Raw genomic sequence first — 27,582 nt, forward strand, 5'->3', positions numbered from 1 at the left:
GATTCAGGCCATAAATCAGAATGTTCCTCTGAACATGCATGTTCTTGCCCATAACTCAGAGACAAGCAGATCAAACAAATTGACAAGAATTGGGACTGAATATGTTTTCCATGAGTTTTATTGAGTGCTATAGAATTACTGGGATAAAAACCAAGTAGATTTCCACCATGCCTGGGGATCCCTATCCTTACACATGCTATTGGACTCCCAACTCTCACCAGAACTACTCCTTATGGTCAGTGGCCAGGGATGATGAGATGTGAACTCCTGATCAACCCCCAGAAAAAACTGTGATATGTCTTCTCTAGGCAGATAAATCTTGCAAGGTCTCCAGTAGGTATGGTTGCACCTTCTCTGAATAATGGATCAGTGCTTTAAGGCATTGGTTCCCAACCAGATGTTCTTGAACAAAAACTCCCAGAAATCGTGGACAGCAGAGATCATGGTGAAGGCTTCTGAGAATTTTGGTACAGGAATATCTGGGGACCCAAGGTTGGGAACCACTGCTACCAGGCATCTACTCAGTATAAAAATATGGCTTTTGATTAGTGGAATCTAATGAGGACCAAGATCTTCCTCTAATCAGTTGGTTGCTATAGAACTCTCTTACAATCCTTTTCGACAAATGAAAATGATAGGTTAAAACTTGCTTAATCTGTGAATACAGGTAATTGTCTTATACTGAATCAGACCTTTGATCTGTCTAACCCAGTGCCATCAACTCTGACTTGCAGCAGTTCTACAGGGTTTCAGATAGGATTTTTTCCTATCACTACCTGGGACCATGCTCTGGCACTGAGCTGTGGCCCCTTCCCAATACAGACCCTTTATTCCCACATAGTTTCTCATTCAAGTATTAACTAGGTCCAGTTCTGCTTGGTTCCCAAAGTCAGACAAGATCAGCCCATCCAGGGTGATATGATTGTTCCAACATGATCCAGTCCAGTGCCTAACTAATGTATTTTCTTCCTGCCATGTGTTTCATGTGTTCTGGATCAAAAGGGGAACCCTAAAGGACGTCAGAATGAAAGGACAGTCATTCAGTATCACTACACTCAGTGGCCTGACATGGGTGTGCCTGAATATGCACTGCCAGTGCTGACATTTGTGAGGAGATCGTCTGCCGCCAGGACTGCCGAGATGGGTCCAGTGCTTGTGCACTGCAGGTACATCTGAGTAACCTCAAATTTCATTTGGTGGGCACCATGTTGCAATCGTTTCCTGTAGTGAAGCTGTCATTCACCATATTTGCATGTGCATTAGAAGGAGACCAAAGAAGACCTAGATTGGCACAGTAAAGGAAGCCACAACCTTTATTCCATGAGACCTGCGCAAAGCTCTTAATTTCAGAACATTTTGGAGCTCGTTAATTCACAGGGGCTCCATAGGTCGGAAGCTACTTGACGGCATAACAATATGGTCAGTAAATCCTCTACAAGCCATCTCAAGAATCTTGGCAATGGAGGGAATGGCCATTCCCTGATGCTTTGGTGCCACCGAGACTTCATCTGAAGTTTCTGGAGTCCAAGACTAACTTCCTTCACTGCATCAGCCATCAATGCCAATTTAAATCCCCTTAAGATGTCAGTAACTGGAAATTGTGCAATTTGTCACAAAACTTGGTGTTTTTCACTGCAAAGCAGAAATGGGCAACACATGACCCGGAGCATGGGCCAGCCCCAAAAGCCTTTCCTGCAGCCCCTCAAACTTGCTTCCAGATTCCCTCCACTTTCATTGATTAGCTGGCACCTGCTACCATTGTATCTCCATTTCTCCTTCTTCCTCTCCCTCTAAATAACTCCCCTCCCCATGCCATGCCATGCCATGCCATGCCATGCCATGCCACCACTGGTAAATCCCCTTCTGTCATTTGCCCAGACTGCTCCTGAGGCTGTTACCATTGCTCCTTCTCCTTTAGACTTAGGGAATTGCAGCTACAGTAACTCATGATCATCGGTATGGGGGAATCTCAGCAGTCAATAGATCGTTCCCATATCACATCTCCTCCAGTACTTCTACAGCTATTTACTTGCAGCAGATTCCCAGCAAAATAATTCACCAGATAATTATTACCTTCCAGCTTTTCAAATGAACGGCAGTTTTGAAGTGCTGTATTATTTTTGGCCTCATTTTTTCTAAAATTACCTTTGGTGCACTCCTGTGGGCAGAATATAATTTTTCAGTAAATAAGTACTTTCATGGTCTGGCCAGGCCAGATTAGGTCAGTCCATTTAATGAATGAATTCACAGGACTCCTTAAAATATGTTTTTGATACAAACTGAGGGGCTTCTTGCAAAAAGCAGTTTGTTCTACATGTATTTCCTGAATTTGCAGGCGTTTGCAATTACCACATAGTCTTATTTTTCAGAAAATCAGAAAATGAAAAATCTGGTAGAGCCCATATTCATCTGTCTTTGTATGTTAACCTTGGAGACGATCAGTTCTCCTTGAATGTGAACCGTTTACTAAGACAAAACATGGAAATTTCCCATGTTTGATGTATTGAAAAGAAGAAGGATTATACCACAGTGTACAATATGCAAGAACTAAGCTGTACATTTTGAATTTATTACAGCCACTTCCAACCATAAGTCTAGAATTTTGTTTCTGATTTAAATGAAAGCTATTCCGTACGCAGTCAGCAAGTGAAACCTTGAGGAAAATACTTCACATTCCCAGGAGTTAAGATCAAATTGAAGGCTGTTTATCATGTATTGTAAACATTCCAGAGACCTAACCCTCGTAGAAAGGAGTTGAAGCAAAGCCGAACTCTTCTGCCCCCTCCTCTCCCCCAACAGCTTCCTGAAAATGATACAGAAAGGTGTGTGTGTGTGGGGGGGTTGTCCTTATAGTTTAGGGGCCTAAAGAGGAAGGTGGCAATTTGATGTTTGTATGAGAATCTTTTTGCTCTCATCCTTCTGCACCAAAGCCCAACCATTGGGCTGAACGAAGAAGGGTTTTTGCATCCTCCATATAGTGTTTTGGAGGGGAATGCTCAGTAGAGAAGCTTTTTGGAACTTCTCTCCATCAGCCCCAATGTCATTATTAGTGAACCTAAACAAACGTGTGTATGCTTAGAAGCCAATGTAGTGTGGAGTGCCCCACTGGTACTTGGGATGTCTAGTTTTTGATCTCATATCATCCACAAAATTGACTGGGTGACCTTGGGCTAGTCATGTTTCCACTGCCTCAGCTACAGAGTGGTTGTTGTGGGACTGAAGTGCAGAGTGTGACAAACCCAGACCTACTGGGATCTATCACACAGTTACTAAGCTGCCACCAACCATTCCCTATAATAAGTCACACAGACCAGGGATGGATTTTTAAACAACAAAAGAATAAGGTTTATTTTAAATACAAACAGGGTAAATAAAACAATCAGGTGAATAAAATAAAGTAACGTGGCTTATTCTCACACACACAAGCATACAGTTTGGTTCACCTAGAACCTTTAACTTAAAGCACAGACCCTGAACCCATCAGTTCTGGCTAACCAACAGACCCCTGAACCTTTCAGGCTGGTACTCTGACACACAGTAGTACCCTGTCAGACACCCAGACTCCCACAACAGCTTCTTCTTCCCCAGCTGCTGCTTCGTCCCAACCCAGTGTCTCACAGTCTGTCTCAGCAACTCCCTTCACCACACAGGCATCACATATTTATACAGTACAGCCCCTCCTCCTGATGTCCCGCCTTCCACTCCCCATAGGATGGAACTTTCCCTCCAAACCCATGACAGACAGGTAACATCAGTGCTGTTATGTAACACCTCCCCTCTTTAAAAGTTGTTTTGTAGGGGGAAAGCTAAAAGTGCTTTTCACCAAAAAAACAACCTGCATAAAATACACAACAACATTTATACATACTAGATAATACTTACATATACTTACACTCCAAGTTAACCATAGCAAATATGCATTTAAACATTTTACCATATACAGTACATCAATTTACCTTTATTAATACCAACCAAATTCAAAACCAGGTACATTTTAACTTTTTGTTTTCATTATATACATATAGTCCATGTTCTTTCGCCGTCTTCAGTCTTCAGGTCTTCTTGATAAGGCGTCAGCAACACAGTTCACTGACCCTCTGACCACCTTCACTTCAAAGTCATAGTCCTGTAGGTTTAAAGCCCACCTCATAAGTTTGCTATTGTGGGTTTTCATTGTCTTTAACCATTGCAATGGTGAATGGTCAGTACACAGAACAAAATGTCTTCCCCAGATGTAAGGCTTGGCCTTCTGGATCGCGTAGACTATGGCCAAACACTCCTTCTCCACGGTTGCCAAATGTCTCTCACCTTTTTGAAGTTTCCTACTCAGGTAGGACACTGGATGCTGGTCACCATTCTCATCCTCTTGGCACAGAACTGCTCCTACCCCGCTGTTAGACGCATCGGTGTAGATGATGAACTCCCGGTCGAAGTCTGGAGCACGCAGGACAGGATAGTTGATTAACGCCTCCTTCAACCTCTGGAACGCCGCCTCACAGTCGCTGGTCCACGGGATGCGGTCATCAGCCTTCTTCCTCGTCAGATCGGTCAGCGGAGCCGCAATCTCGCTAAACCTCGGGATGAACTTTCTGTAGTAGCCCACCAACCCAAGAAATGATTTGACTTTTCTCTTGGTGTTGGGTCTAGGCCAATCACGAACAGCTTCTATTTTGGCCTCCAGGGGTTTTATCATTCCTCCCCCTACCATGTGACCTAAGTATTTTATTTCTGGGCTACCCAGCTGACACTTGCTGGCCTTTACCGTTAGCCCTGCTGCACTTAACCTCTGCAGCACTAACTCCAGGTGTATCAGGTGATCTTCCCAGGTATTACTGAAGATCCCTATGTCATCAATGTAGGCCACTGTAAAGTCACTGAGCCCTGCCAAGGTCTGGTCCATCAGCCTTTGGAATGTGGCTGGTGCATTTCTGAGACCAAAGCTCAGGACTCGAAACTCATAGAGACCAAAAGGGCTGCAAAAGGCAGTTTTTTCTTGATCCCTGGGATCAATTCTTAATTGCCAATATCCCTTTACCAGGTCCAATGATGAGATGAACCGACAACCCCCTATGGTTTCAATCAGGTTGTCTAGCCTGGGCATTGGGTAGGCATCAGGAGTGGTTACACGGTTTAATTTCCTGTAATCGACACAAAACCTAATGCTCCCATCAGGCTTGTCCACAAGGACTATCGGAGAGGACCAAGGACTAGAAGAGGGGACGATTATGTTCTCCCTCAGCATTTCGTCCAACTCCTTCCGCACCTTGTCCCTATAGGGTCCCGTTACTCGGTATGGGGATACTGCCTGCGGGGGTGCATCCCCTGTGTGGATCCGATGCATCACTCCCTTCACTATCCCCGGCTTGTTGGAAAACACCTGTTGATATTTTCTAAGCAGCATTTTTAGTTCTTGCTGCTGGTCTTGGGTGAGTGCAGGACTGATCTTTACCTCCTCTGGGTTGTATTTTACTTCCCCTCTACCCTCCCAGAAGGGTAATTCAGCTTCCTCACTCTCAGCTGCTTTTATCGCGAATAAAACCCTCTGTTCCCCTCTGTAGTAGGGTTTTAGGGCATTCACATGAACCACCCTCCTTGCTTGGTTCTCCTCCTGCTCTATTAGGTAGTTCAGGTCTGACATCTTGGAAATGACCCTATATGGTCCTGCCCATTTGAGCTGCAGTTTATTCTCTCTGCAGGGCCTAAGCCAAAGCACTTCCTCCCCTGGGTCAAAGTGCCTCTCTCTAGCTTTGTGGTCATACCATGTTTTCTGTCTGACCTTCTGAGCTTGCAGGTTTTCTGCTGCCAGCTCTAGATTTCTCCTTAGGTCATTCATCAAGGTGTCTATGTAAGTCACAACGTCTTGTGGGTCATCCTGGGTGATCTGCTCCCAATTTTGTTTGATCAAATCAAGGGGCCCTTTCACCCGTCTCCCAAATAGAAGTTCGAATGGACTGAACCCGGTACTGGCTTGTGGCACTGATCGATAAGCAAACAAAAGGGATTGCAGCTTCTGGTCCCAATTGTTTGGATTCTCTGCCAAGTAAGCCCTAATCATGCGCATTAGAGTCCCATTGAACTTCTCAGTTAACCCATTACTTTCCGGATGATAAGCAGTGGTTTCCTTGTGCTTTATTCCACAGATTTGCCATAAGCGTTTCATGAGCTTTGACGTGAACGATGCCCCCAAATCTGTGATTATCTCTGAGGCAAATCCCATCCTGGACATGTACCCCACCAAAGCATCTGCCACTGTGTTAGTTTCAATATTAGTCAAGGGTATGGCTTCAGGATACCTTGTGGCATGGTCCACAATTGTTAGGATGAACCTGTTCCCCCTCTTTGTGGCCTTGGGCAAAGGTCCCACAATATCCACCCCTATGCATTTGAACGGAGTGTCAATCACAGGCAAAGGGCACAGCTTTGCTTTGGTCCTGTCGCGGTTATTCCCCTGCCTTTGACACACATCACATTGTTTACAGAACTCCCTGATCTGCTTCCCTATGTCAGGCCAGTAGAAATTCTGTGTGATTCTCTGCTGTGTTTTGTTCACTCCTAAGTGTGCAGCAAACATGTCAGAGTGACCTCTCTGTAAGATCATGGGGCGATACTTTTCAGGTACCACCAGCTGACTTCTGATCCCATCTCCCCCTTTTGAGATATTTCTCAGGGTTTCTCTATATAAAATCCCCTTTTTCTCCAGAAATCTCACTGGGGTTTCAGGTGTTAGTTGCGCGTCAGTCACCTGTTCAAAACACTTTTGGAGAGTGGCGTCTGCCTTCTGCTCCTGTCCAAATCTGCTGTCTGTGGTTAAGGTTTCCACCACAGCTTCTGAACTCCCCTCTGCTTCCGTCTCTGGCTCATCATTACCCCCCTGAACTGTCCCTGTGGTGGCTTGTGAGCGTGTAATCACTAGCACCCGTTTCACATGTTCAGCCAGGTCATTTCCCACGAGCACGGCTGCTGGCAGAGTAGATGAAATCGCTATCCGCCAATCTCCCCTCCAGCCTTGAAAGTTGACAGGTACCTCTGCTACTGGCAGAGAGATTATCTGCCCCTCAATCCCTGCCACCTTCATGCTCTCATTTGGGATTATAAACTCCCTAGGGATGATATCTGGATGGCATAGGGTTACTTGGGAACAAGTGTCCCGCAGCCCCCTATACTGACGGTCAAGTATTCCTACGTCCACCCCTGCTGTCTCAAACAACTGAGAATCTGTTTTTATCAGCAAGCAGCGCTTTACCTCCAGAAGAGGACCATTTTCCTCAGCCTGATCAGCAGAGGCAGCTGTCCCAGACTGAGTAGCCATGGCAACAGGCTCCCTCTGTGACACTGAGCCTTGCTCTTTCTGGACACAGAACACAGCTTTTGGCTTGGTCCCACTAGAATTCTGAGGCACCATTCCTTTTAGCTGCTTTAATTTTTCACACTCTGAGATTAGATGACCCTTTCCCTGACAGAAATAACATTTTCTAGTGTATTTGGATTCTCTCTCCTCTTGTTTCGGTTTTCCCTCCAAATTCTGAGGGCTTGGTTTCATGCCTGAGGGCTTCCCTTCACCATGGGCCCCTCCCCCTTGCTGGCTTTTCCCTGGTCCCTGAGAGTACTTGCTGTAGGTTTCTTTGGGTTTACCTACAGATTTCCCCTCACCCAAGGGCTTTCTTATTTGGGAGATAAAATCCGCGATTTCTGCGGCTGCTGCCACAGATTTCGGTTTCCTTTCCCTCACCTGGAATTTCAATTCCCCCTGCAGGACTGAATAGAACTGTTCCAGGGCTATCAAGTCTTTAAGCTGCTCATAGGTCTCTATTCCCTCCTGCGATAGCCATTTCTCAAGCAGCCTCACCAGTTGGGCCCCCACTTGGGTAAAAGTCTGTTCTGGTTTCTTGGTGAGGGACCTGAATCTTTGTCTCAGCTGCTCTGCATTTATCCCATGTCTGGCAAACACCAGTTTTTTAAACTCTGCAAAATCTTTCATCAATTCCTCAGGCATCTCGGCATAAACCTCAGCCAGGCTACCACTGATTAAAGACCGCATGATGGTCATCTTCTCAGTTTCCCTTACTGAGAAGTCCACAAACGCTCTTTCCACTAAGGAAAAGAACACCTCAGGACAATCTCCCTTGTGGTACACAGGGAATTTCTTCAGGTCAGCCTTAGACAATTGGCCTCCCTCAGAATCCCTATTATTATTATTGTTCTGGTTCATCAGTTCCAGTTTTCTTAATTCAAACGCCATTTTCTCTCTCTCCAATGCCAATTCAAATTGTCTCTGTTTCTCCCTTTCCCTTTGTTCCATTTCAAATTGCCTTTCCCTTTCCTCCCTTCTTTCTCTCTCTAATCTTTCCTCCATTTCCCTCACCCTCAGCTCATGCTGTTGGGCTAGGAGTATTTTTCTGAGTTCTGGGTCCTGCTCTCCTGTGCTGTCACCTTGCACTGAGCCAAATTCCTCCTCAGAACCTTGGTCAATCTGGGGGTCTTTCACTTCACTCATTTCTGCTACTTGGCTCCGAGTCAAGGGCATAACCCCCCCCTCAGAACAGGCTGCTTTAAAAAGTCAAGCCTCAAAATAAAACGACCACTTTTTTCCTTTTTGCCTCAGAACCAGCTCTCCCCAGAGATTGCTGCTGTTCTTCAGCACTAAATTTGCAACAGTATCGAGTCAGAGCCTACCCCCCTCTGCTGGGCCTCTCAGCTGGCAAGCTAGCTCACTGTTGCTACGCAGTTTTGCCTCAGCGTTTTCCCGCCAAAATCAGGCTGCCTCAGAGCACCTTAATCTAAGTCTCCCCAGTTGGCACGTTCTTCTACTAGTGCACCTCCCCGTGAGGTACACCTAGAAGATTACCTACGCGCCTCAGACTGTCCCTGACTAGACCCCCCTTGCTCTGGGCACACTTGCCAAGGCTTTGCTGGACCGCTGGACAACTGGACCAGTCGTATCCCACACGCTGGACACCAATCAATGTGACAAACCCAGACCTACTGGGATCTATCACACAGTTACTAAGCTGCCACCAACCATTCCCTATAATAAGTCACACAGACCAGGGATGGATTTTTAAACAACAAAAGAATAAGGTTTATTTTAAATACAAACAGGGTAAATAAAACAATCAGGTGAATAAAATAAAGTAACGTGGCTTATTCTCACACACACAAGCATACAGTTTGGTTCACCTAGAACCTTTAACTTAAAGCACAGACCCTGAACCCATCAGTTCTGGCTAACCAACAGACCCCTGAACCTTTCAGGCTGGTACTCTGACACACAGTAGTACCCTGTCAGACACCCAGACTCCCACAACAGCTTCTTCTTCCCCAGCTGCTGCTTCGTCCCAACCCAGTGTCTCACAGTCTGTCTCAGCAACTCCCTTCACCACACAGGCATCACATATTTATACAGTACAGCCCCTCCTCCTGATGTCCCGCCTTCCACTCCCCATAGGATGGAACTTTCCCTCCAAACCCATGACAGACAGGTAACATCAGTGCTGTTATGTAACACAGAGGAAGAGAGAAAATGTACACCACACCTTGAGCTCATCAGAGGAAACCTGTAACTAATGATAATACATGATAAATTGGTAATATGTTGGCCAAAATCCTGTTGTATAAGGTAAGCAAATCATAGGTTTTTGGTCTGTTCCTCACCAATAAAGATTCCCTGCTGCAATTCTTGGGGGTATGCATACATGCACCAGGCCCACAAACTCCCTAAAATTGTGGCAGGACTCTTTATTTACTGGCAAGAAATGGGCTGAAAGTTGATGACTTTGCCTATGTTACAGAACAGGAATTCAGCCATTGTATCAATGTTTGACCAAGGACAAGTGTTGTTATCCTTGGTAAGTAACCAGGCTTTTTCTTGCAACTTTTTCCTTAGTGCTGGTGTTGGCAGGACTGGTACCTACATTGTCATAGACAGCATGCTGCAACAGATAAAAGACAAAAGCACAGTTAATGTTTTGGGTTTCTTGAAACACATCAGGACACAGCGCAACTACCTCGTCCAGACAGAGGTAAAAATGCAGAGGCAAACAGACAATTGTCACCAATTAAATCTTGCTAGTGTGAAAGGATTTCCACCAGAATATTTCAGCTTGTTACAGACTACAAGTTCCTTGAGTTTCTCTATTGATTCAGCCTGGAAGTATCTGCAGTTGTCTGTTATTTGACCAGTTACGCAGTGCATTTAATAAAGTAAATACTTCACAAGTTTTTAAAAGGAAAATCGAAGCACTAAACCTCATAGTGTCGAGTATTAAACAAAAAATGAGACTTTTATATATAAACAGTATAATATATAACACAGAAGAATGTCAGCCATGCTAAAAATGAAAGAAGCATGGAAAGAGCAGGTCACAAACGGGAAGAAACAAACAAAAGTATGTATTTAGTTAGTATATGTCTATATTGCTGACTTAGTGCAAAGCACTACTCTGAGCGGTTTACTGTAAGACAACATAACAGGCCCTCCACCCCATATGCCAATGTTAGACACCTCTAATTAGTGGACAATAAATTTTAAAAAAGCAAATTATGGCAAAACAGGGCGTACCTACTAATTTAATTTAGGTAAGGATGTCTTTGAATGCCTCTCGCAACAAGACAGTCTTCAACATCCTTCTTAAAACAGGGGTGGGCAATTAATTTCTATTAGGGGGGGCCACATGAAAAATCTGAACTGTGTTCGGGGGCCGAACCAACTTTAAAATGAAACAGTGATGTTATGGTTGTTTTTATTTTAAACTCGTTAATCTTCACAAATACTAAAGAGGTTTTTTTTGCGGTATGTTAAAGATAAGCAACTGATCAACTTGAGACAAAAAGCTATAAATGGTTTTGATGTTCAAAACTGTCCGCGGGCCGGACAGGAGCGGCTCGCAGGCCATATGTGGCCCTCGAGCCGCACTTTGCCCAGGTCTGTCTTAAAAGAAGGGATGGAAGAGGCCTGGCCTACTTCTTCCTTATTCCATAAGGAAGGGGCCACCAACAAGAAGGCACAATTTCTGGCAACAGGCTTCTTTGCCTCCCTTGGTGTGGTAACCCGGAGAGGCAAGGCCTGTGAAGAACGTGTGGTACCGGCTGATGTTTGGAGGGAGGTAACAGAGCGTCTCTCCACAGAACCTGGAGAGAACCACAGATCCTGAAAACTAAAGCCAAAAGCCTGCTGCTTATATACCGCCCCATAGTGCTTCAAGTACTCTCTGGGCGGTATACAAGTTAATTATACAGGCTACACATTGCCCCCCCAGCAAGCTGGGTACTCATTTTACCAACTTCGGAAGGATAGAAGGCTGCGTCAACCTTGAGCCGGCTACCTGGGATTTGAACCCCGGACCGTGAGCACAGTTTTGGCTGCAGTACAGCGGTTTAACCACTGTGCCACGAGGCTCTAATGTTAGTCATATTATAAATATTGTTGCAAAACTAAATTATTGCCTCCAAAATCCCTCCATTCCACTGACAATGTTTTCTTTGCTCCTGTCCTAGGAACAGTATGTTTTTATTCATGATGCCTTGTTGGAAGCCATTCTTGGGAAAGAAACAGAAGTTTCTGCCAACCAGCTACACAGTTATGTTAATAGTATCCTCATACCTGGAATTGGGGCTAAGACTCGGCTAGAGAAACAGTTCAAGGTAAGCTCATTTTCTAAATCCTCAACCCCGGGCCTTTTGGAGTGGAAGTGACCCAGTTCAAGATATTGCATTTGGTGTTTAAGATGCCACAAGGCTTTCTCTTCCCTCTCCCTCCCTCTCTCTTTTGTCTGATATGCTTGCACAGCTATCTGATAGTTTCATAAAATACTATGGACCTCTCTCTTTTGTCTGATATGCTTGCACAGCTATCTGATAGTTTCATAAAATACTATGGACTATACCTATATGAGAAACCTAGGTGGTCTTTCAAATTGGTTTGACTGTCATTGCCGCCCAGAGTAGACCTTTGGTCTAGATTGGCGGGGTATAAATCTAATAAAATAAATAAATAAAAATAAAAATGGCTACCTTTCCATGGACCAGGTAGGCTTACACCCTCAGCTAGCACTGTGAATCAGTGTGACCAAGAAACTATTTTGCATACTTTGGCTCCATGCTTACCACCAGGGACTATAGCTTGGGACTATCTCACATAAGGGATTTAAAGAGAACAGAGAGAGTTTTTGGTGTTGCATAGTGGGTGAGCAACTGGATGATCTTAAGTGTTTAAACACAGTCATGTTGCCCAACTATAACAAACCCTTTGGACAATTCCTGATTCTGAGGATGGAGCGTGTGAGGGGCTGATTGGGAGGTAGGAAGATGCCTTATGTTGAGTCAAACCATCGATCCATCTAGGTCAGAATTGTCAGCGATGACTGGTAGGATTCTCTTCAAGATTTCAGGCAGGATTTTCTTCTAGCTCTACCTGGAGATCTGTGAGATTATCTGGTGGCCTCCTATCCAAGAACTCATCAGACTGAACCCTTCTTAGCTTCTAGAGTTTGGTATGATCAGGTGTTCAGAGTGGAATACTGGTCAGGGTCCAGGAGGATTCATTCCCTCTGAGTCCCACTCCTAAGCCAACAGATAGGAGGCCCTGTGTGGGAATTGGGCAAGTGACTGGAGCACCTTTGTTTGCCAGAGGTTATCTTCATGAGGCAGCACCAGGGGTCAGCAGGACTATCTCACTCATATCCAGATTGCACGAGGCATCCACTTTATAATTTGGTGCTATGGCAAAATATCTGCCATTCCCAATATTGCTACCTGAGTACCCAAGCTAGGGCAATGATCAGTCAGTAGCTGAACTATACAATAACCAGATCTCACTCTGTGCACACCAGTATAAACCCATTGCCATTTATAACACATCCCAGTCTATGTTTGGTCACTACTGCCATGACAGAAGGCTTAAAGAGACATTTTATTTGGATGCCTCACAGTCACCTTGGAGAGTTAGTGGAACTACCTCCTCCTTCCAGATGTGTTTACCACCTTTATTAATCACAAAGCAGCTACTTCTGGTTTCAGTGGCAGGTAGGTTCAGACTTCGAAGAGTCCAGGGGACAGAAAAATGCCCCCCCCCCCCGTCCTGCAACAACCAAACTGAAATGTATCTGTAATCAGAAGAGAAGCAAAATGTACATTCTCCTAGTTGCATTGTCTATATAACATCCAAGTTATGAAAAATGCAAGCAACTGTTCCTACTAAGTGTCTTACAGGCTGGTCACAGAAAGCTTACTTTCTATCACACAGCGAACCTGGCAAACAAACAAACAGCTGCAAAATAAGTGCTCTCACCTGCAGCATTCCTGTTCACAGCAGCCCTACAGAGGAGAAAAGATTCCTTTAACATGGCCTTGTCTTGGTATATTTTGAAAGAAAAGAGTTGTTGTTGTTTTCATTTCCTGACCTGATTCTGACCTTCAGATGCCTTGCAAGCTTTGGAATATATCTTCAGAAATAGTTAAATCAACATTGTCAGACAAGGCTAGAACAGAAAATATATTTTCTGCTTTCAATACATATATTCTGTCTTCAATATACAGTGGTGCCTCACTTAGCGATTGCTCCGTTTAATGACGAAGTCGCTTAGCGACGACTTTTCCGGAGCGTTTTTGCACTTCGTTTAACGATGGTCCCTATGGGCAATTTTTGCTTAGCTATGTTTGGGACCATGATTCGCATAGCGATTAAATTTTGGGTCCCCTGTTTCGCTTAACGATGGTTTAAACAGCCTCATGTTTGCTGTTTTTTAAATGTTTTCCTGTTATTTATAAAGTTAGAGTTTACTGTTTAAAATGTTTGAAATCATAAAGTGCATTTAATAAACCCTTTGTTAACCAAATTTGACTTTGTTCTGACTCTTTTTTAATTTATTGTTGTATTTTTCCCCATTGAGATGCATTGAATAGGTTTCAGTGCATTTCAATTGGGGAACGGTGTTTCGCTTAGTGATGTTTCCTATGGCGATTTTTGCTTAAGGACAGCAATTTGTTCCTATTGGAACAAATTATCCGGTTTTCAATGCATTTCAATGGGAAACCACGTTTCGCTTAGCGATAAATTGCTTAGCAGCGATTTTTTGGAACAAATTAACATCGCTAAGCGAGGCACCACTGTATATTGGCTACGCGTGGGTATGTATTTTTTGAAAGAATGACAAAGAATTAATCTGTTTTGCTCCCATTTTATTTAAATCTCCTAGCTGGTGATGCAATGCAACGCAAAATACGTGGAGTGCTTCAGTGCTCAGAAGGACTGCAACAAAGAAAAGAACAGGAACTCCTCCGTGGTGCCATGTAAGATCACATCTTCAAGTCTGATTGCTGCATAAATTCCTTCTGCTTAAATTCTGAATTACGTTTGTATGAAGCGACAGATGCCCTGAATGGGTTTGCTGTGTTGAAGTTCTTAAATGTAAATTGTGGGCTCTGATGCTGGGAACAAGTTAATGTATTCCGGCACACAAATACAAATCCAAAGTTTCAGAGTTCATAGATATTCAAATGAGAGTTTTTATGTTTAAAATATGTTCAACAAATGTAGTAAGCCAACTTATATTTTAGGAAATATCTTCTAGAAATTGTCTCAAGCCAGGGCATGTGATGCAAGGCCAGGGATTATTCCCTGTATGGCCAAGGTGTAGGGCAAGTCCCTTTTTGGATTAGAACTCCCAGAATCTACCAGCTTGCATGGCCAGTGAAAATGTGTGGCCCTCCGAATGCTGTTGGAGAGCAACTCCTTGTCCTTCACTGTTGACCGTACGGCTAGAGCTGATGGGTGTTGCCTTCCAAGGGCTTCTCTGAGGGCCGGATTTCTCATCCTTGCACAACATGTGGGGCTGGAGGGAGGCTATTTGCGGAGGAGGCTCAACAGGGAAGGAGCGGGGAGGAATCCGGCCCTTGCTTTGCATTTCTTCTGTGACTTGGCACTAGATATGTGTTTGCAAGCTAGCATGTCGGATGTGGTTCTGGCTTCCAGCAGCCCACAGCTACCCCTAAAGGCTAATCCAGTAATAGTTCTCAAACTAATGAATGGCCCGTGTGTCTTGGTGCAATGTGTGCAGAGAGGTGCACACTCACAGGAGCTGCACTCTAAGCCCAAGTTACCGTCGGGGAATTCTTAGGATCTCCTCCTCTCCTGAGTGATTTGGTGCACCTCATACAGAAGAGAGATGTTGGCATTCTGGGGATCGTAAGAAGACCGACATTTTGTTCCTGAAACTACAGTCATCATACAAACATCCCGCCCTGCCCTGCCACCTTTCGTATCATTTGTTTTATACCAGTTCAAAATTACTTATTGTGCCTGCATGGATACAGGGAGAAGTGGGCATTGTGTTACTGTGTTGGTACTAGGATAGCATAGTATGAACTGTTTGATGTAGAGTTTTTTGTTTCCATGTTGCAGCTGAGCGAGCAAGAGTGGGACTAGCGCCATTACCAGGAACGAAGGGAACGGACTACATTAATGCCTCTTATATCATGGTAAGCAAACCAACATTTCCCTCCATGCGGCTCAATGGAAAGCAACCAATTTGGTCTCTAGAGGTTATTGCAAAAATTTCCGCCTTGTGTTCCAGAGAACATTGTGTAACACACTCTCCACCATCATAGGCTCTGCTTAAAAATAGAATTGTCATTTTTATGACTTAAAAATTTAAGGACAGAACACACATTCATGGTTCACAGAATGCCCAGCTCTTAGCACCCTGCTAAGTCGACATAGGATGAGTTCAGCCTTGTCTTCTAATTCTCATTTCCTTGTTAACCCTTCATCAATGCAAAGGTTTACTACAGTGTGTCACCTATTGCCAGGAATGAGAGGATCCGGCCAGAATGTCTCCCATTCTGAGTAATAACCAAGATTCTGCTTGTTATGAACCAAGAGCTGTGGAATAGTTGAAGGGCTCATTCAGGAATCAAATCCCTGCAAACCCAGCTCTGTGAGTCACATATGCAAAAGGAATGGGCCATATCCTGTATTTCTAACCCTTATGGTAATTTATTAAAATGGGCAATGCATTGTTTTCAATGTTCTCATTGGCTGAAATCTTGTTTCTGCAGGTATCATTTCATGTAAAATTATCAGGTGTTTACACTGAGACAACAAGGTTTTGAGCAATTGGATGGTGCAATCAGTCATGTGACGCCCATTGTAACCTTTGCATTTCATAGACAGCTCTTCTGCCTTGGCACTATTCTAGTTCATGCAGGTATAATGTCAGGTTACACTCGTGTAGCCGTGGTACAGCATTGCAGTCACTGTGGGTCATCTACAATCTCATCCTACAGGAATTTTTAAAAATAATAATACATCTTGAGTGCTACTTGTTTCATCAGAAACTAAGTGAATTATTAAGGAATGCATTGTACCTAGTAGCACAGCCCTGGAGCCCATTATATTAAATTGATATAAATACTAGCTAGCTGTACCTCTTCATATTGGTTTCCACATGTGCCCTCTGTACTCAGCAGGTTGCTGTTCTTGAAGCAAAGCAATCAGTTCTATGGTACGTGTATGTGTGGGGAAAATATTTTCCTTTTACATGTTGTTAGGACAAATTAACTCAGCAGGGAGCTTTAAAAATGTAGCAGTCTAGTTTTGTCTGTTCTCATCCATGAAGTTCAGTGTTCCCAGTTATGAACCTATGCACTAACGGCTACATCTGATTTTCTGCTTTCAAAGGGTTACTACCGGAGCAACGAGTTTATCATAACGCAGCATCCTCTGCCCCACACAACGAAAGATTTCTGGAGAATGATCTGGGATCACAATGCTCAAATCATTGTCATGCTTCCAGATAACCAGAGCTTAGTAAGTGATTTAATTTAATGATGTAGCACAGCAGACAGCAAGAACTGGTTCACTTAGCTGTATGTTCTGGCTGCGTTATGATGGAAAGTGTAGTGGATGTCTCCGTTAACAACTCCATAGTCCACAAATGTCCAAGGAAGCCTGGAAAAAAACACTGCAAGAGGAAGAAAAACTGCAAAAACCACCCCTTGCACATAAAAGTGTTTCAGTTCTGTGCACTCCTCTTGTGAAGGCAAAATCTATCCACCAAGCTTTTTATGGGGGAAGGGGGGGAGAGACTGAATCCTATCATTAACAATATATGATAAAGTCCTTTCTTTTCTCTGTCCCAATTTCCTACCATTCAACTTCACCGATAACCCCACTGAGTTTTATCAGTATATGGGACAGAGAAAGAAAGAAATCAGTTATTCCACACTATGTACTGTTGTGCTTATAGTCCTTTCATACAAAGTATATTATTTCCATTAAATAATATCTCATATGTTATCCTGACATTCTGCAAATTTGTTCTGTTGTAGAAAAACAGATGTAAACAGTGGCCAAAATCCTGTTGCTTAAAGTAGTAAATTGCACTAGAGTAGGCCTACTGAGGGACGTGGTGGTGCTGTGGGTTAAACCACAGAAGCCTCTGTGCTGTAAGGTCTGTAGATCTTCAGCTGTAAGATTGAATCCACGTGACGGAGCGAGCACCCGTCGCTTGTCCCAGCTCCCGCCAACCTAGCAGTTCGAAAGCATGCAAATGCGAGTAGATAAATAGGGACCACCTCGGTGGGAAGGTAACAGTGTTCCGTGTCTAAGTCGCACTGGCCATGTGACCATGGAAGATTGTCTTAGGACAAACGCTGGCTCTATGGCTTGGAAACGGGGATGAGCACCGCCCCCTAGAGTCGAACACGACTGGGCAAAAATTGTCAAGGGGAACCTTTACCTTGGCCTACTGAATCAGTGGAAATTTGGTGAGTCACCTCCACTGTAACTACCAGTAATTCAAATGGTACTTACAAAGGAGACGGCTCATCAGATCCTAACTGCTTCAGTGTGCCCACTCTGAGTGACTTTAGCAGCATAAATTGCAGTAAAAGGAGATCCATTTGAATCAGTGGAATTTACAGTGTTGACTCACTAAATCCTTATTGATTCAATGGGCCTATTCTAGGATGATTTAGTATGCTAAGTAACAGGATTTTGGCCAGTGTGTTATTTCACATTTCTTTATTTCTTAAATTTTTATACTTCCCCATTAGTGCAAAGCACTATTTTAGATGGTTAACGATCATTCCAGCTTGAACATCAGGGATTTCTTACTACAAGTTTAGATTTACAAGAACTACTGTTGCATTTCTAAATATATATATATATTGCTTTTAAAAGCTGAAATTCTGTTGTGCTGTTAAGCAAAAGGTGCAGTTTTTGGAGGCGAACTGCTGCAAGTTAAGGAATCTCCATAGACATGCTCTGTTGCACTCCAAAATGTGCAACTTGGTGTGCAACAGTTAGCATCTATGGCGATTTCTTCATATGAGGACATTTGCCTCATATGTTACACCTTTTGCATAGCACTGTAACGGGATTTCAGCCAGTCTTTGAGAAAACTTATTTTTGGTTTTCACAGTTTATTGGACTCTTCCCAAACTTTAAAACATGTCTCATGAGTTCCACTTTGTAATTTTTAAAAGAAGAAAAATGGATCTGTAAATCTGTGTGTTGTGTGTGTTTAGTCGTTTAGTCGTGTCCGACTCTTCGTGACCCCATGGACCAGAGCACGCCAGGCCCTCCTGTCTTCTACTGCCTCCCGGAGTTGTGTCAGGTTCATGTTGGTTGCTTCGCAGACACTGTCCAGCCATCTCATCCTCGGTCGTCCCCTTCTCCTCTTGCCATCTGTAAATCTAGAAGTCATTATTGAGATAGCCTCAGTCTGGTTCACTTATTGTCAAAGTTCAAGAAGAGATGGATTCTCAAAATGCGAAAAAAGGCCAGGCTTGTTCATTAAAACCTTGCAGTGCATTTTAGCCAATATATTATTTTGTGGTTGCCTTCAGGGGCAATAAAATGCATTGGTGAAATGCAGTGGAATGTTTTAAATATGAAATTTTTTTCATGTCTTGAGACTCTGTCTACCCTGGATTTCATGGGACTTCCTATTTCTTTTATTTTTTTTTCAAATATCTATTTCTTCACATATCTGCAGGCAGAAGATGAGTTTGTCTACTGGCCAAGTCGGGAAGAATCCATGAACTGCGAGGCATTTACTGTGACCCTCATCAGCAAAGACAGGCTGTGCCTCTCTAATGAGGAGCAGATCATCATCCATGACTTCATCCTCGAGGCTACCCAGGTATATAAAAAATCCTCCAGACGGGAACCTGGATTCTGAATTACATTCAAAGCACCACTGATGTCAGTTAACACTGGAGTTGAGTGATTTTCAATGAGAGTGGCTTAATGTCTCCATTTGGTCATGGTGAACTTGTTATCATCTACACTCCTTCATCCAGTGGTTTTCTCCTGTCATACCCCAGGATTATGGTTTCCCCACCCCCCAGTATGCCATTTCCATTGAAAGCTGTAACATTCCAGTTTGATCTGATCCAGAAGTGAAAATGCTTCTCAAGCAAAGGCTTGATATTTTTTTAACGAGCTTACTGAGTTCCATGCCCAATTGCTTCCTTTAGAAACTAAAGGTAAATATCACAGGCAGTTCCCTGTAGTTGTCACAGAGTTGTGGAAAGCAACTGATATATAGACTACACATGGTCCAGATGAGAAGAACTTTATATCATAGTGTTGTTGAGAAGGCAGCATTTCTCCTTCAGAGATACTAGCTTCTCTTGAGCATTCAGTGCAAGTTCTGGAAAATTAGAGACTCAAGCATTTAATCGAAAAGGTTTGCGCTTGAGTAGAGACATCTGTTTTTCTTTATGCTGTGAGCTGCAGCACCTATCTAGGATCACATTTATTTCCAAGTAGGCAAACTAGTAGTGAGCTGTCTGCTCCCTGCAATGCCTTTGGGCCTTTTATTATTCCCACACTGATACATGAGTATGTTCACTGCAAGACCAGGAAGAGCTGCTAGGGAACAGATGGCAGATTATGAAAGACAAAGCAGAACAGGAAAAAAATTGAATAGCATGAGCTATCAACAGACTCAACTTTTAACTCAGAGCATATTTATCAGATGATGAGACCCCCGCGCAGCGTGAAAATAAGTAGTATTGCAGACCTCATGTTGTCCTATTTTCCTGTCTCTTTGTTCTGGCTCATCACATGGTCTAGTGGGAGGGCCTAGTAGTTTGAATCCTGATTTTACTGGAGCCTGTGTCCATTTTGGCTGGGAAGGAGGCGAAAGGTAGGCTTTTTGTGGAGAAGTCTGTTTTTTCCTGTCTCTTTGTTCTGGCTCATCACATGGTCTAGTGGGAGGGCCTAGTAGTTTGAATCCTGATTTTACTGGAGCCTGTGTCCATTTTGGCTGGGAAGGAGGCGAAAGGTAGGCTTTTTGTGGAGAAGTCTGTTTTTTCCTGTCTCTTTGTTCTGGCTCATCACATGGTCTAGTGGGAGGGCCTAGTAGTTTGAATCCTGATTTTACTGGAGCCTGTGTCCATTTTGGCTGGGAAGGAGGCGAAAGGTAGGCTTTTTGTGGAGAAGTCTGTTTTTTCCTGTCTCTTTGTTCTGGCTCATCACATGGTCTAGTGGGAGGGCCTAGTAGTTTGAATCCTGATTTTACTGGAGCCTGTGTCCATTTTGGCTGGGAAGGAGGCGAAAGGTAGGCTTTTTGTGGAGAAGTCTGTTTTTTCCTGTCTCTTTGTTCTGGCTCATCACATGGTCTAGTGGGAGGGCCTAGTAGTTTGAATCCTGATTTTACTGGAGCCTGTGTCCATTTTGGCTGGGAAGGAGGCGAAAGGTAGGCTTTTTGTGGAGAAGTCTGTTTTTTCCTGTCTCTTTGTTCTGGCTCATCACATGGTCTAGTGGGAGGGCCTAGTAGTTTGAATCCTGATTTTACTGGAGCCTGTGTCCATTTTGGCTGGGAAGGAGGCGAAAGGTAGGCTTTTTGTGGAGAAGTCTGTTTTTTCCTGTCTCTTTGTTCTGGCTCATCACATGGTCTAGTGGGAGGGCCTAGTAGTTTGAATCCTGATTTTACTGGAGCCTGTGTCCATTTTGGCTGGGAAGGAGGCGAAAGGTAGGCTTTTTGTGGAGAAGTCTGTTTTTTCCTGTCTCTTTGTTCTGGCTCATCACATGGTCTAGTGGGAGGGCCTAGTAGTTTGAATCCTGATTTTACTGGAGCCTGTGTCCATTTTGGCTGGGAAGGAGGCGAAAGGTAGGCTTTTTGTGGAGAAGTCTGTTTTTTCCTGTCTCTTTGTTCTGGCTCATCACATGGTCTAGTGGGAGGGCCTAGTAGTTTGAATCCTGATTTTACTGGAGCCTGTGTCCATTTTGGCTGGGAAGGAGGCGAAAGGTAGGCTTTTTGTGGAGAAGTCTGTTTTTTCCTGTCTCTTTGTTCTGGCTCATCACATGGTCTAGTGGGAGGGCCTAGTAGTTTGAATCCTGATTTTACTGGAGCCTGTGTCCATTTTGGCTGGGAAGGAGGCGAAAGGTAGGCTTTTTGTGGAGAAGTCTGTTTTTTCCTGTCTCTTTGTTCTGGCTCATCACATGGTCTAGTGGGAGGGCCTAGTAGTTTGAATCCTGATTTTACTGGAGCCTGTGTCCATTTTGGCTGGGAAGGAGGCGAAAGGTAGGCTTTTTGTGGAGAAGTCTGTTTTTTCCTGTCTCTTTGTTCTGGCTCATCACATGGTCTAGTGGGAGGGCCTAGTAGTTTGAATCCTGATTTTACTGGAGCCTGTGTCCATTTTGGCTGGGAAGGAGGCGAAAGGTAGGCTTTTTGTGGAGAAGTCTGTTTTTTCCTGTCTCTTTGTTCTGGCTCATCACATGGTCTAGTGGGAGGGCCTAGTAGTTTGAATCCTGATTTTACTGGAGCCTGTGTCCATTTTGGCTGGGAAGGAGGCGAAAGGTAGGCTTTTTGTGGAGAAGTCTGTTTTTTCCTGTCTCTTTGTTCTGGCTCATCACATGGTCTAGTGGGAGGGCCTAGTAGTTTGAATCCTGATTTTACTGGAGCCTGTGTCCATTTTGGCTGGGAAGGAGGCGAAAGGTAGGCTTTTTGTGGAGAAGTCTGTTTTTTCCTGTCTCTTTGTTCTGGCTCATCACATGGTCTAGTGGGAGGGCCTAGTAGTTTGAATCCTGATTTTACTGGAGCCTGTGTCCATTTTGGCTGGGAAGGAGGCGAAAGGTAGGCTTTTTGTGGAGAAGTCTGTTTTTTCCTGTCTCTTTGTTCTGGCTCATCACATGGTCTAGTGGGAGGGCCTAGTAGTTTGAATCCTGATTTTACTGGAGCCTGTGTCCATTTTGGCTGGGAAGGAGGCGAAAGGTAGGCTTTTTGTGGAGAAGTCTGTTTTTTCCTGTCTCTTTGTTCTGGCTCATCACATGGTCTAGTGGGAGGGCCTAGTAGTTTGAATCCTGATTTTACTGGAGCCTGTGTCCATTTTGGCTGGGAAGGAGGCGAAAGGTAGGCTTTTTGTGGAGAAGTCTGTTTTTTCCTGTCTCTTTGTTCTGGCTCATCACATGGTCTAGTGGGAGGGCCTAGTAGTTTGAATCCTGATTTTACTGGAGCCTGTGTCCATTTTGGCTGGGAAGGAGGCGAAAGGTAGGCTTTTTGTGGAGAAGTCTGTTTTTTCCTGTCTCTTTGTTCTGGCTCATCACATGGTCTAGTGGGAGGGCCTAGTAGTTTGAATCCTGATTTTACTGGAGCCTGTGTCCATTTTGGCTGGGAAGGAGGCGAAAGGTAGGCTTTTTGTGGAGAAGTCTGTTTTTTCCTGTCTCTTTGTTCTGGCTCATCACATGGTCTAGTGGGAGGGCCTAGTAGTTTGAATCCTGATTTTACTGGAGCCTGTGTCCATTTTGGCTGGGAAGGAGGCGAAAGGTAGGCTTTTTGTGGAGAAGTCTGTTTTTTCCTGTCTCTTTGTTCTGGCTCATCACATGGTCTAGTGGGAGGGCCTAGTAGTTTGAATCCTGATTTTACTGGAGCCTGTGTCCATTTTGGCTGGGAAGGAGGCGAAAGGTAGGCTTTTTGTGGAGAAGTCTGTTTTTTCCTGTCTCTTTGTTCTGGCTCATCACATGGTCTAGTGGGAGGGCCTAGTAGTTTGAATCCTGATTTTACTGGAGCCTGTGTCCATTTTGGCTGGGAAGGAGGCGAAAGGTAGGCTTTTTGTGGAGAAGTCTGTTTTTTCCTGTCTCTTTGTTCTGGCTCATCACATGGTCTAGTGGGAGGGCCTAGTAGTTTGAATCCTGATTTTACTGGAGCCTGTGTCCATTTTGGCTGGGAAGGAGGCGAAAGGTAGGCTTTTTGTGGAGAAGTCTGTTTTTTCCTGTCTCTTTGTTCTGGCTCATCACATGGTCTAGTGGGAGGGCCTAGTAGTTTGAATCCTGATTTTACTGGAGCCTGTGTCCATTTTGGCTGGGAAGGAGGCGAAAGGTAGGCTTTTTGTGGAGAAGTCTGTTTTTTCCTGTCTCTTTGTTCTGGCTCATCACATGGTCTAGTGGGAGGGCCTAGTAGTTTGAATCCTGATTTTACTGGAGCCTGTGTCCATTTTGGCTGGGAAGGAGGCGAAAGGTAGGCTTTTTGTGGAGAAGTCTGTTTTTTCCTGTCTCTTTGTTCTGGCTCATCACATGGTCTAGTGGGAGGGCCTAGTAGTTTGAATCCTGATTTTACTGGAGCCTGTGTCCATTTTGGCTGGGAAGGAGGCGAAAGGTAGGCTTTTTGTGGAGAAGTCTGTTTTTTCCTGTCTCTTTGTTCTGGCTCATCACATGGTCTAGTGGGAGGGCCTAGTAGTTTGAATCCTGATTTTACTGGAGCCTGTGTCCATTTTGGCTGGGAAGGAGGCGAAAGGTAGGCTTTTTGTGGAGAAGTCTGTTTTTTCCTGTCTCTTTGTTCTGGCTCATCACATGGTCTAGTGGGAGGGCCTAGTAGTTTGAATCCTGATTTTACTGGAGCCTGTGTCCATTTTGGCTGGGAAGGAGGCGAAAGGTAGGCTTTTTGTGGAGAAGTCTGTTTTTTCCTGTCTCTTTGTTCTGGCTCATCACATGGTCTAGTGGGAGGGCCTAGTAGTTTGAATCCTGATTTTACTGGAGCCTGTGTCCATTTTGGCTGGGAAGGAGGCGAAAGGTAGGCTTTTTGTGGAGAAGTCTGTTTTTTCCTGTCTCTTTGTTCTGGCTCATCACATGGTCTAGTGGGAGGGCCTAGTAGTTTGAATCCTGATTTTACTGGAGCCTGTGTCCATTTTGGCTGGGAAGGAGGCGAAAGGTAGGCTTTTTGTGGAGAAGTCTGTTTTTTCCTGTCTCTTTGTTCTGGCTCATCACATGGTCTAGTGGGAGGGCCTAGTAGTTTGAATCCTGATTTTACTGGAGCCTGTGTCCATTTTGGCTGGGAAGGAGGCGAAAGGTAGGCTTTTTGTGGAGAAGTCTGTTTTTTCCTGTCTCTTTGTTCTGGCTCATCACATGGTCTAGTGGGAGGGCCTAGTAGTTTGAATCCTGATTTTACTGGAGCCTGTGTCCATTTTGGCTGGGAAGGAGGCGAAAGGTAGGCTTTTTGTGGAGAAGTCTGTTTTTTCCTGTCTCTTTGTTCTGGCTCATCACATGGTCTAGTGGGAGGGCCTAGTAGTTTGAATCCTGATTTTACTGGAGCCTGTGTCCATTTTGGCTGGGAAGGAGGCGAAAGGTAGGCTTTTTGTGGAGAAGTCTGTTTTTTCCTGTCTCTTTGTTCTGGCTCATCACATGGTCTAGTGGGAGGGCCTAGTAGTTTGAATCCTGATTTTACTGGAGCCTGTGTCCATTTTGGCTGGGAAGGAGGCGAAAGGTAGGCTTTTTGTGGAGAAGTCTGTTTTTTCCTGTCTCTTTGTTCTGGCTCATCACATGGTCTAGTGGGAGGGCCTAGTAGTTTGAATCCTGATTTTACTGGAGCCTGTGTCCATTTTGGCTGGGAAGGAGGCGAAAGGTAGGCTTTTTGTGGAGAAGTCTGTTTTTTCCTGTCTCTTTGTTCTGGCTCATCACATGGTCTAGTGGGAGGGCCTAGTAGTTTGAATCCTGATTTTACTGGAGCCTGTGTCCATTTTGGCTGGGAAGGAGGCGAAAGGTAGGCTTTTTGTGGAGAAGTCTGTTTTTTCCTGTCTCTTTGTTCTGGCTCATCACATGGTCTAGTGGGAGGGCCTAGTAGTTTGAATCCTGATTTTACTGGAGCCTGTGTCCATTTTGGCTGGGAAGGAGGCGAAAGGTAGGCTTTTTGTGGAGAAGTCTGTTTTTTCCTGTCTCTTTGTTCTGGCTCATCACATGGTCTAGTGGGAGGGCCTAGTAGTTTGAATCCTGATTTTACTGGAGCCTGTGTCCATTTTGGCTGGGAAGGAGGCGAAAGGTAGGCTTTTTGTGGAGAAGTCTGTTTTTTCCTGTCTCTTTGTTCTGGCTCATCACATGGTCTAGTGGGAGGGCCTAGTAGTTTGAATCCTGATTTTACTGGAGCCTGTGTCCATTTTGGCTGGGAAGGAGGCGAAAGGTAGGCTTTTTGTGGAGAAGTCTGTTTTTTCCTGTCTCTTTGTTCTGGCTCATCACATGGTCTAGTGGGAGGGCCTAGTAGTTTGAATCCTGATTTTACTGGAGCCTGTGTCCATTTTGGCTGGGAAGGAGGCGAAAGGTAGGCTTTTTGTGGAGAAGTCTGTTTTTTCCTGTCTCTTTGTTCTGGCTCATCACATGGTCTAGTGGGAGGGCCTAGTAGTTTGAATCCTGATTTTACTGGAGCCTGTGTCCATTTTGGCTGGGAAGGAGGCGAAAGGTAGGCTTTTTGTGGAGAAGTCTGTTTTTTCCTGTCTCTTTGTTCTGGCTCATCACATGGTCTAGTGGGAGGGCCTAGTAGTTTGAATCCTGATTTTACTGGAGCCTGTGTCCATTTTGGCTGGGAAGGAGGCGAAAGGTAGGCTTTTTGTGGAGAAGTCTGTTTTTTCCTGTCTCTTTGTTCTGGCTCATCACATGGTCTAGTGGGAGGGCCTAGTAGTTTGAATCCTGATTTTACTGGAGCCTGTGTCCATTTTGGCTGGGAAGGAGGCGAAAGGTAGGCTTTTTGTGGAGAAGTCTGTTTTTTCCTGTCTCTTTGTTCTGGCTCATCACATGGTCTAGTGGGAGGGCCTAGTAGTTTGAATCCTGATTTTACTGGAGCCTGTGTCCATTTTGGCTGGGAAGGAGGCGAAAGGTAGGCTTTTTGTGGAGAAGTCTGTTTTTTCCTGTCTCTTTGTTCTGGCTCATCACATGGTCTAGTGGGAGGGCCTAGTAGTTTGAATCCTGATTTTACTGGAGCCTGTGTCCATTTTGGCTGGGAAGGAGGCGAAAGGTAGGCTTTTTGTGGAGAAGTCTGTTTTTTCCTGTCTCTTTGTTCTGGCTCATCACATGGTCTAGTGGGAGGGCCTAGTAGTTTGAATCCTGATTTTACTGGAGCCTGTGTCCATTTTGGCTGGGAAGGAGGCGAAAGGTAGGCTTTTTGTGGAGAAGTCTGTTTTTTCCTGTCTCTTTGTTCTGGCTCATCACATGGTCTAGTGGGAGGGCCTAGTAGTTTGAATCCTGATTTTACTGGAGCCTGTGTCCATTTTGGCTGGGAAGGAGGCGAAAGGTAGGCTTTTTGTGGAGAAGTCTGTTTTTTCCTGTCTCTTTGTTCTGGCTCATCACATGGTCTAGTGGGAGGGCCTAGTAGTTTGAATCCTGATTTTACTGGAGCCTGTGTCCATTTTGGCTGGGAAGGAGGCGAAAGGTAGGCTTTTTGTGGAGAAGTCTGTTTTTTCCTGTCTCTTTGTTCTGGCTCATCACATGGTCTAGTGGGAGGGCCTAGTAGTTTGAATCCTGATTTTACTGGAGCCTGTGTCCATTTTGGCTGGGAAGGAGGCGAAAGGTAGGCTTTTTGTGGAGAAGTCTGTTTTTTCCTGTCTCTTTGTTCTGGCTCATCACATGGTCTAGTGGGAGGGCCTAGTAGTTTGAATCCTGATTTTACTGGAGCCTGTGTCCATTTTGGCTGGGAAGGAGGCGAAAGGTAGGCTTTTTGTGGAGAAGTCTGTTTTTTCCTGTCTCTTTGTTCTGGCTCATCACATGGTCTAGTGGGAGGGCCTAGTAGTTTGAATCCTGATTTTACTGGAGCCTGTGTCCATTTTGGCTGGGAAGGAGGCGAAAGGTAGGCTTTTTGTGGAGAAGTCTGTTTTTTCCTGTCTCTTTGTTCTGGCTCATCACATGGTCTAGTGGGAGGGCCTAGTAGTTTGAATCCTGATTTTACTGGAGCCTGTGTCCATTTTGGCTGGGAAGGAGGCGAAAGGTAGGCTTTTTGTGGAGAAGTCTGTTTTTTCCTGTCTCTTTGTTCTGGCTCATCACATGGTCTAGTGGGAGGGCCTAGTAGTTTGAATCCTGATTTTACTGGAGCCTGTGTCCATTTTGGCTGGGAAGGAGGCGAAAGGTAGGCTTTTTGTGGAGAAGTCTGTTTTTTCCTGTCTCTTTGTTCTGGCTCATCACATGGTCTAGTGGGAGGGCCTAGTAGTTTGAATCCTGATTTTACTGGAGCCTGTGTCCATTTTGGCTGGGAAGGAGGCGAAAGGTAGGCTTTTTGTGGAGAAGTCTGTTTTTTCCTGTCTCTTTGTTCTGGCTCATCACATGGTCTAGTGGGAGGGCCTAGTAGTTTGAATCCTGATTTTACTGGAGCCTGTGTCCAT

General features: G+C 44.6%; 1 protein-coding gene across 8 annotated transcripts in view; it reads left to right on the top strand.

Moving 5' to 3' along the window:
- PTPRG (protein tyrosine phosphatase receptor type G) overlaps positions 1-27,582 on the top strand; it is a 717,838-nt gene that overhangs the window by 673,429 nt on the left and 16,827 nt on the right. For all 8 annotated transcript variants that reach the window (XM_020804984.3, XM_020804986.3, XM_020804985.3 and 5 more), the window contains 7 exons: positions 1,003-1,166; positions 9,884-10,019; positions 11,494-11,640; positions 14,193-14,286; positions 15,398-15,474; positions 16,676-16,804; positions 18,996-19,142. In XM_020804984.3, coding sequence (XP_020660643.3) covers positions 1,003-1,166; positions 9,884-10,019; positions 11,494-11,640; positions 14,193-14,286; positions 15,398-15,474; positions 16,676-16,804; positions 18,996-19,142 — 894 coding nt within the window. The remainder of the gene's footprint in view (positions 1-1,002; positions 1,167-9,883; positions 10,020-11,493; positions 11,641-14,192; positions 14,287-15,397; positions 15,475-16,675; positions 16,805-18,995; positions 19,143-27,582) is intronic.

This window comes from Pogona vitticeps, chromosome 2, assembly GCF_051106095.1.
Source record: "Pogona vitticeps strain Pit_001003342236 chromosome 2, PviZW2.1, whole genome shotgun sequence".
NCBI classification, from domain to species: domain Eukaryota; kingdom Metazoa; phylum Chordata; class Lepidosauria; order Squamata; family Agamidae; genus Pogona; species Pogona vitticeps.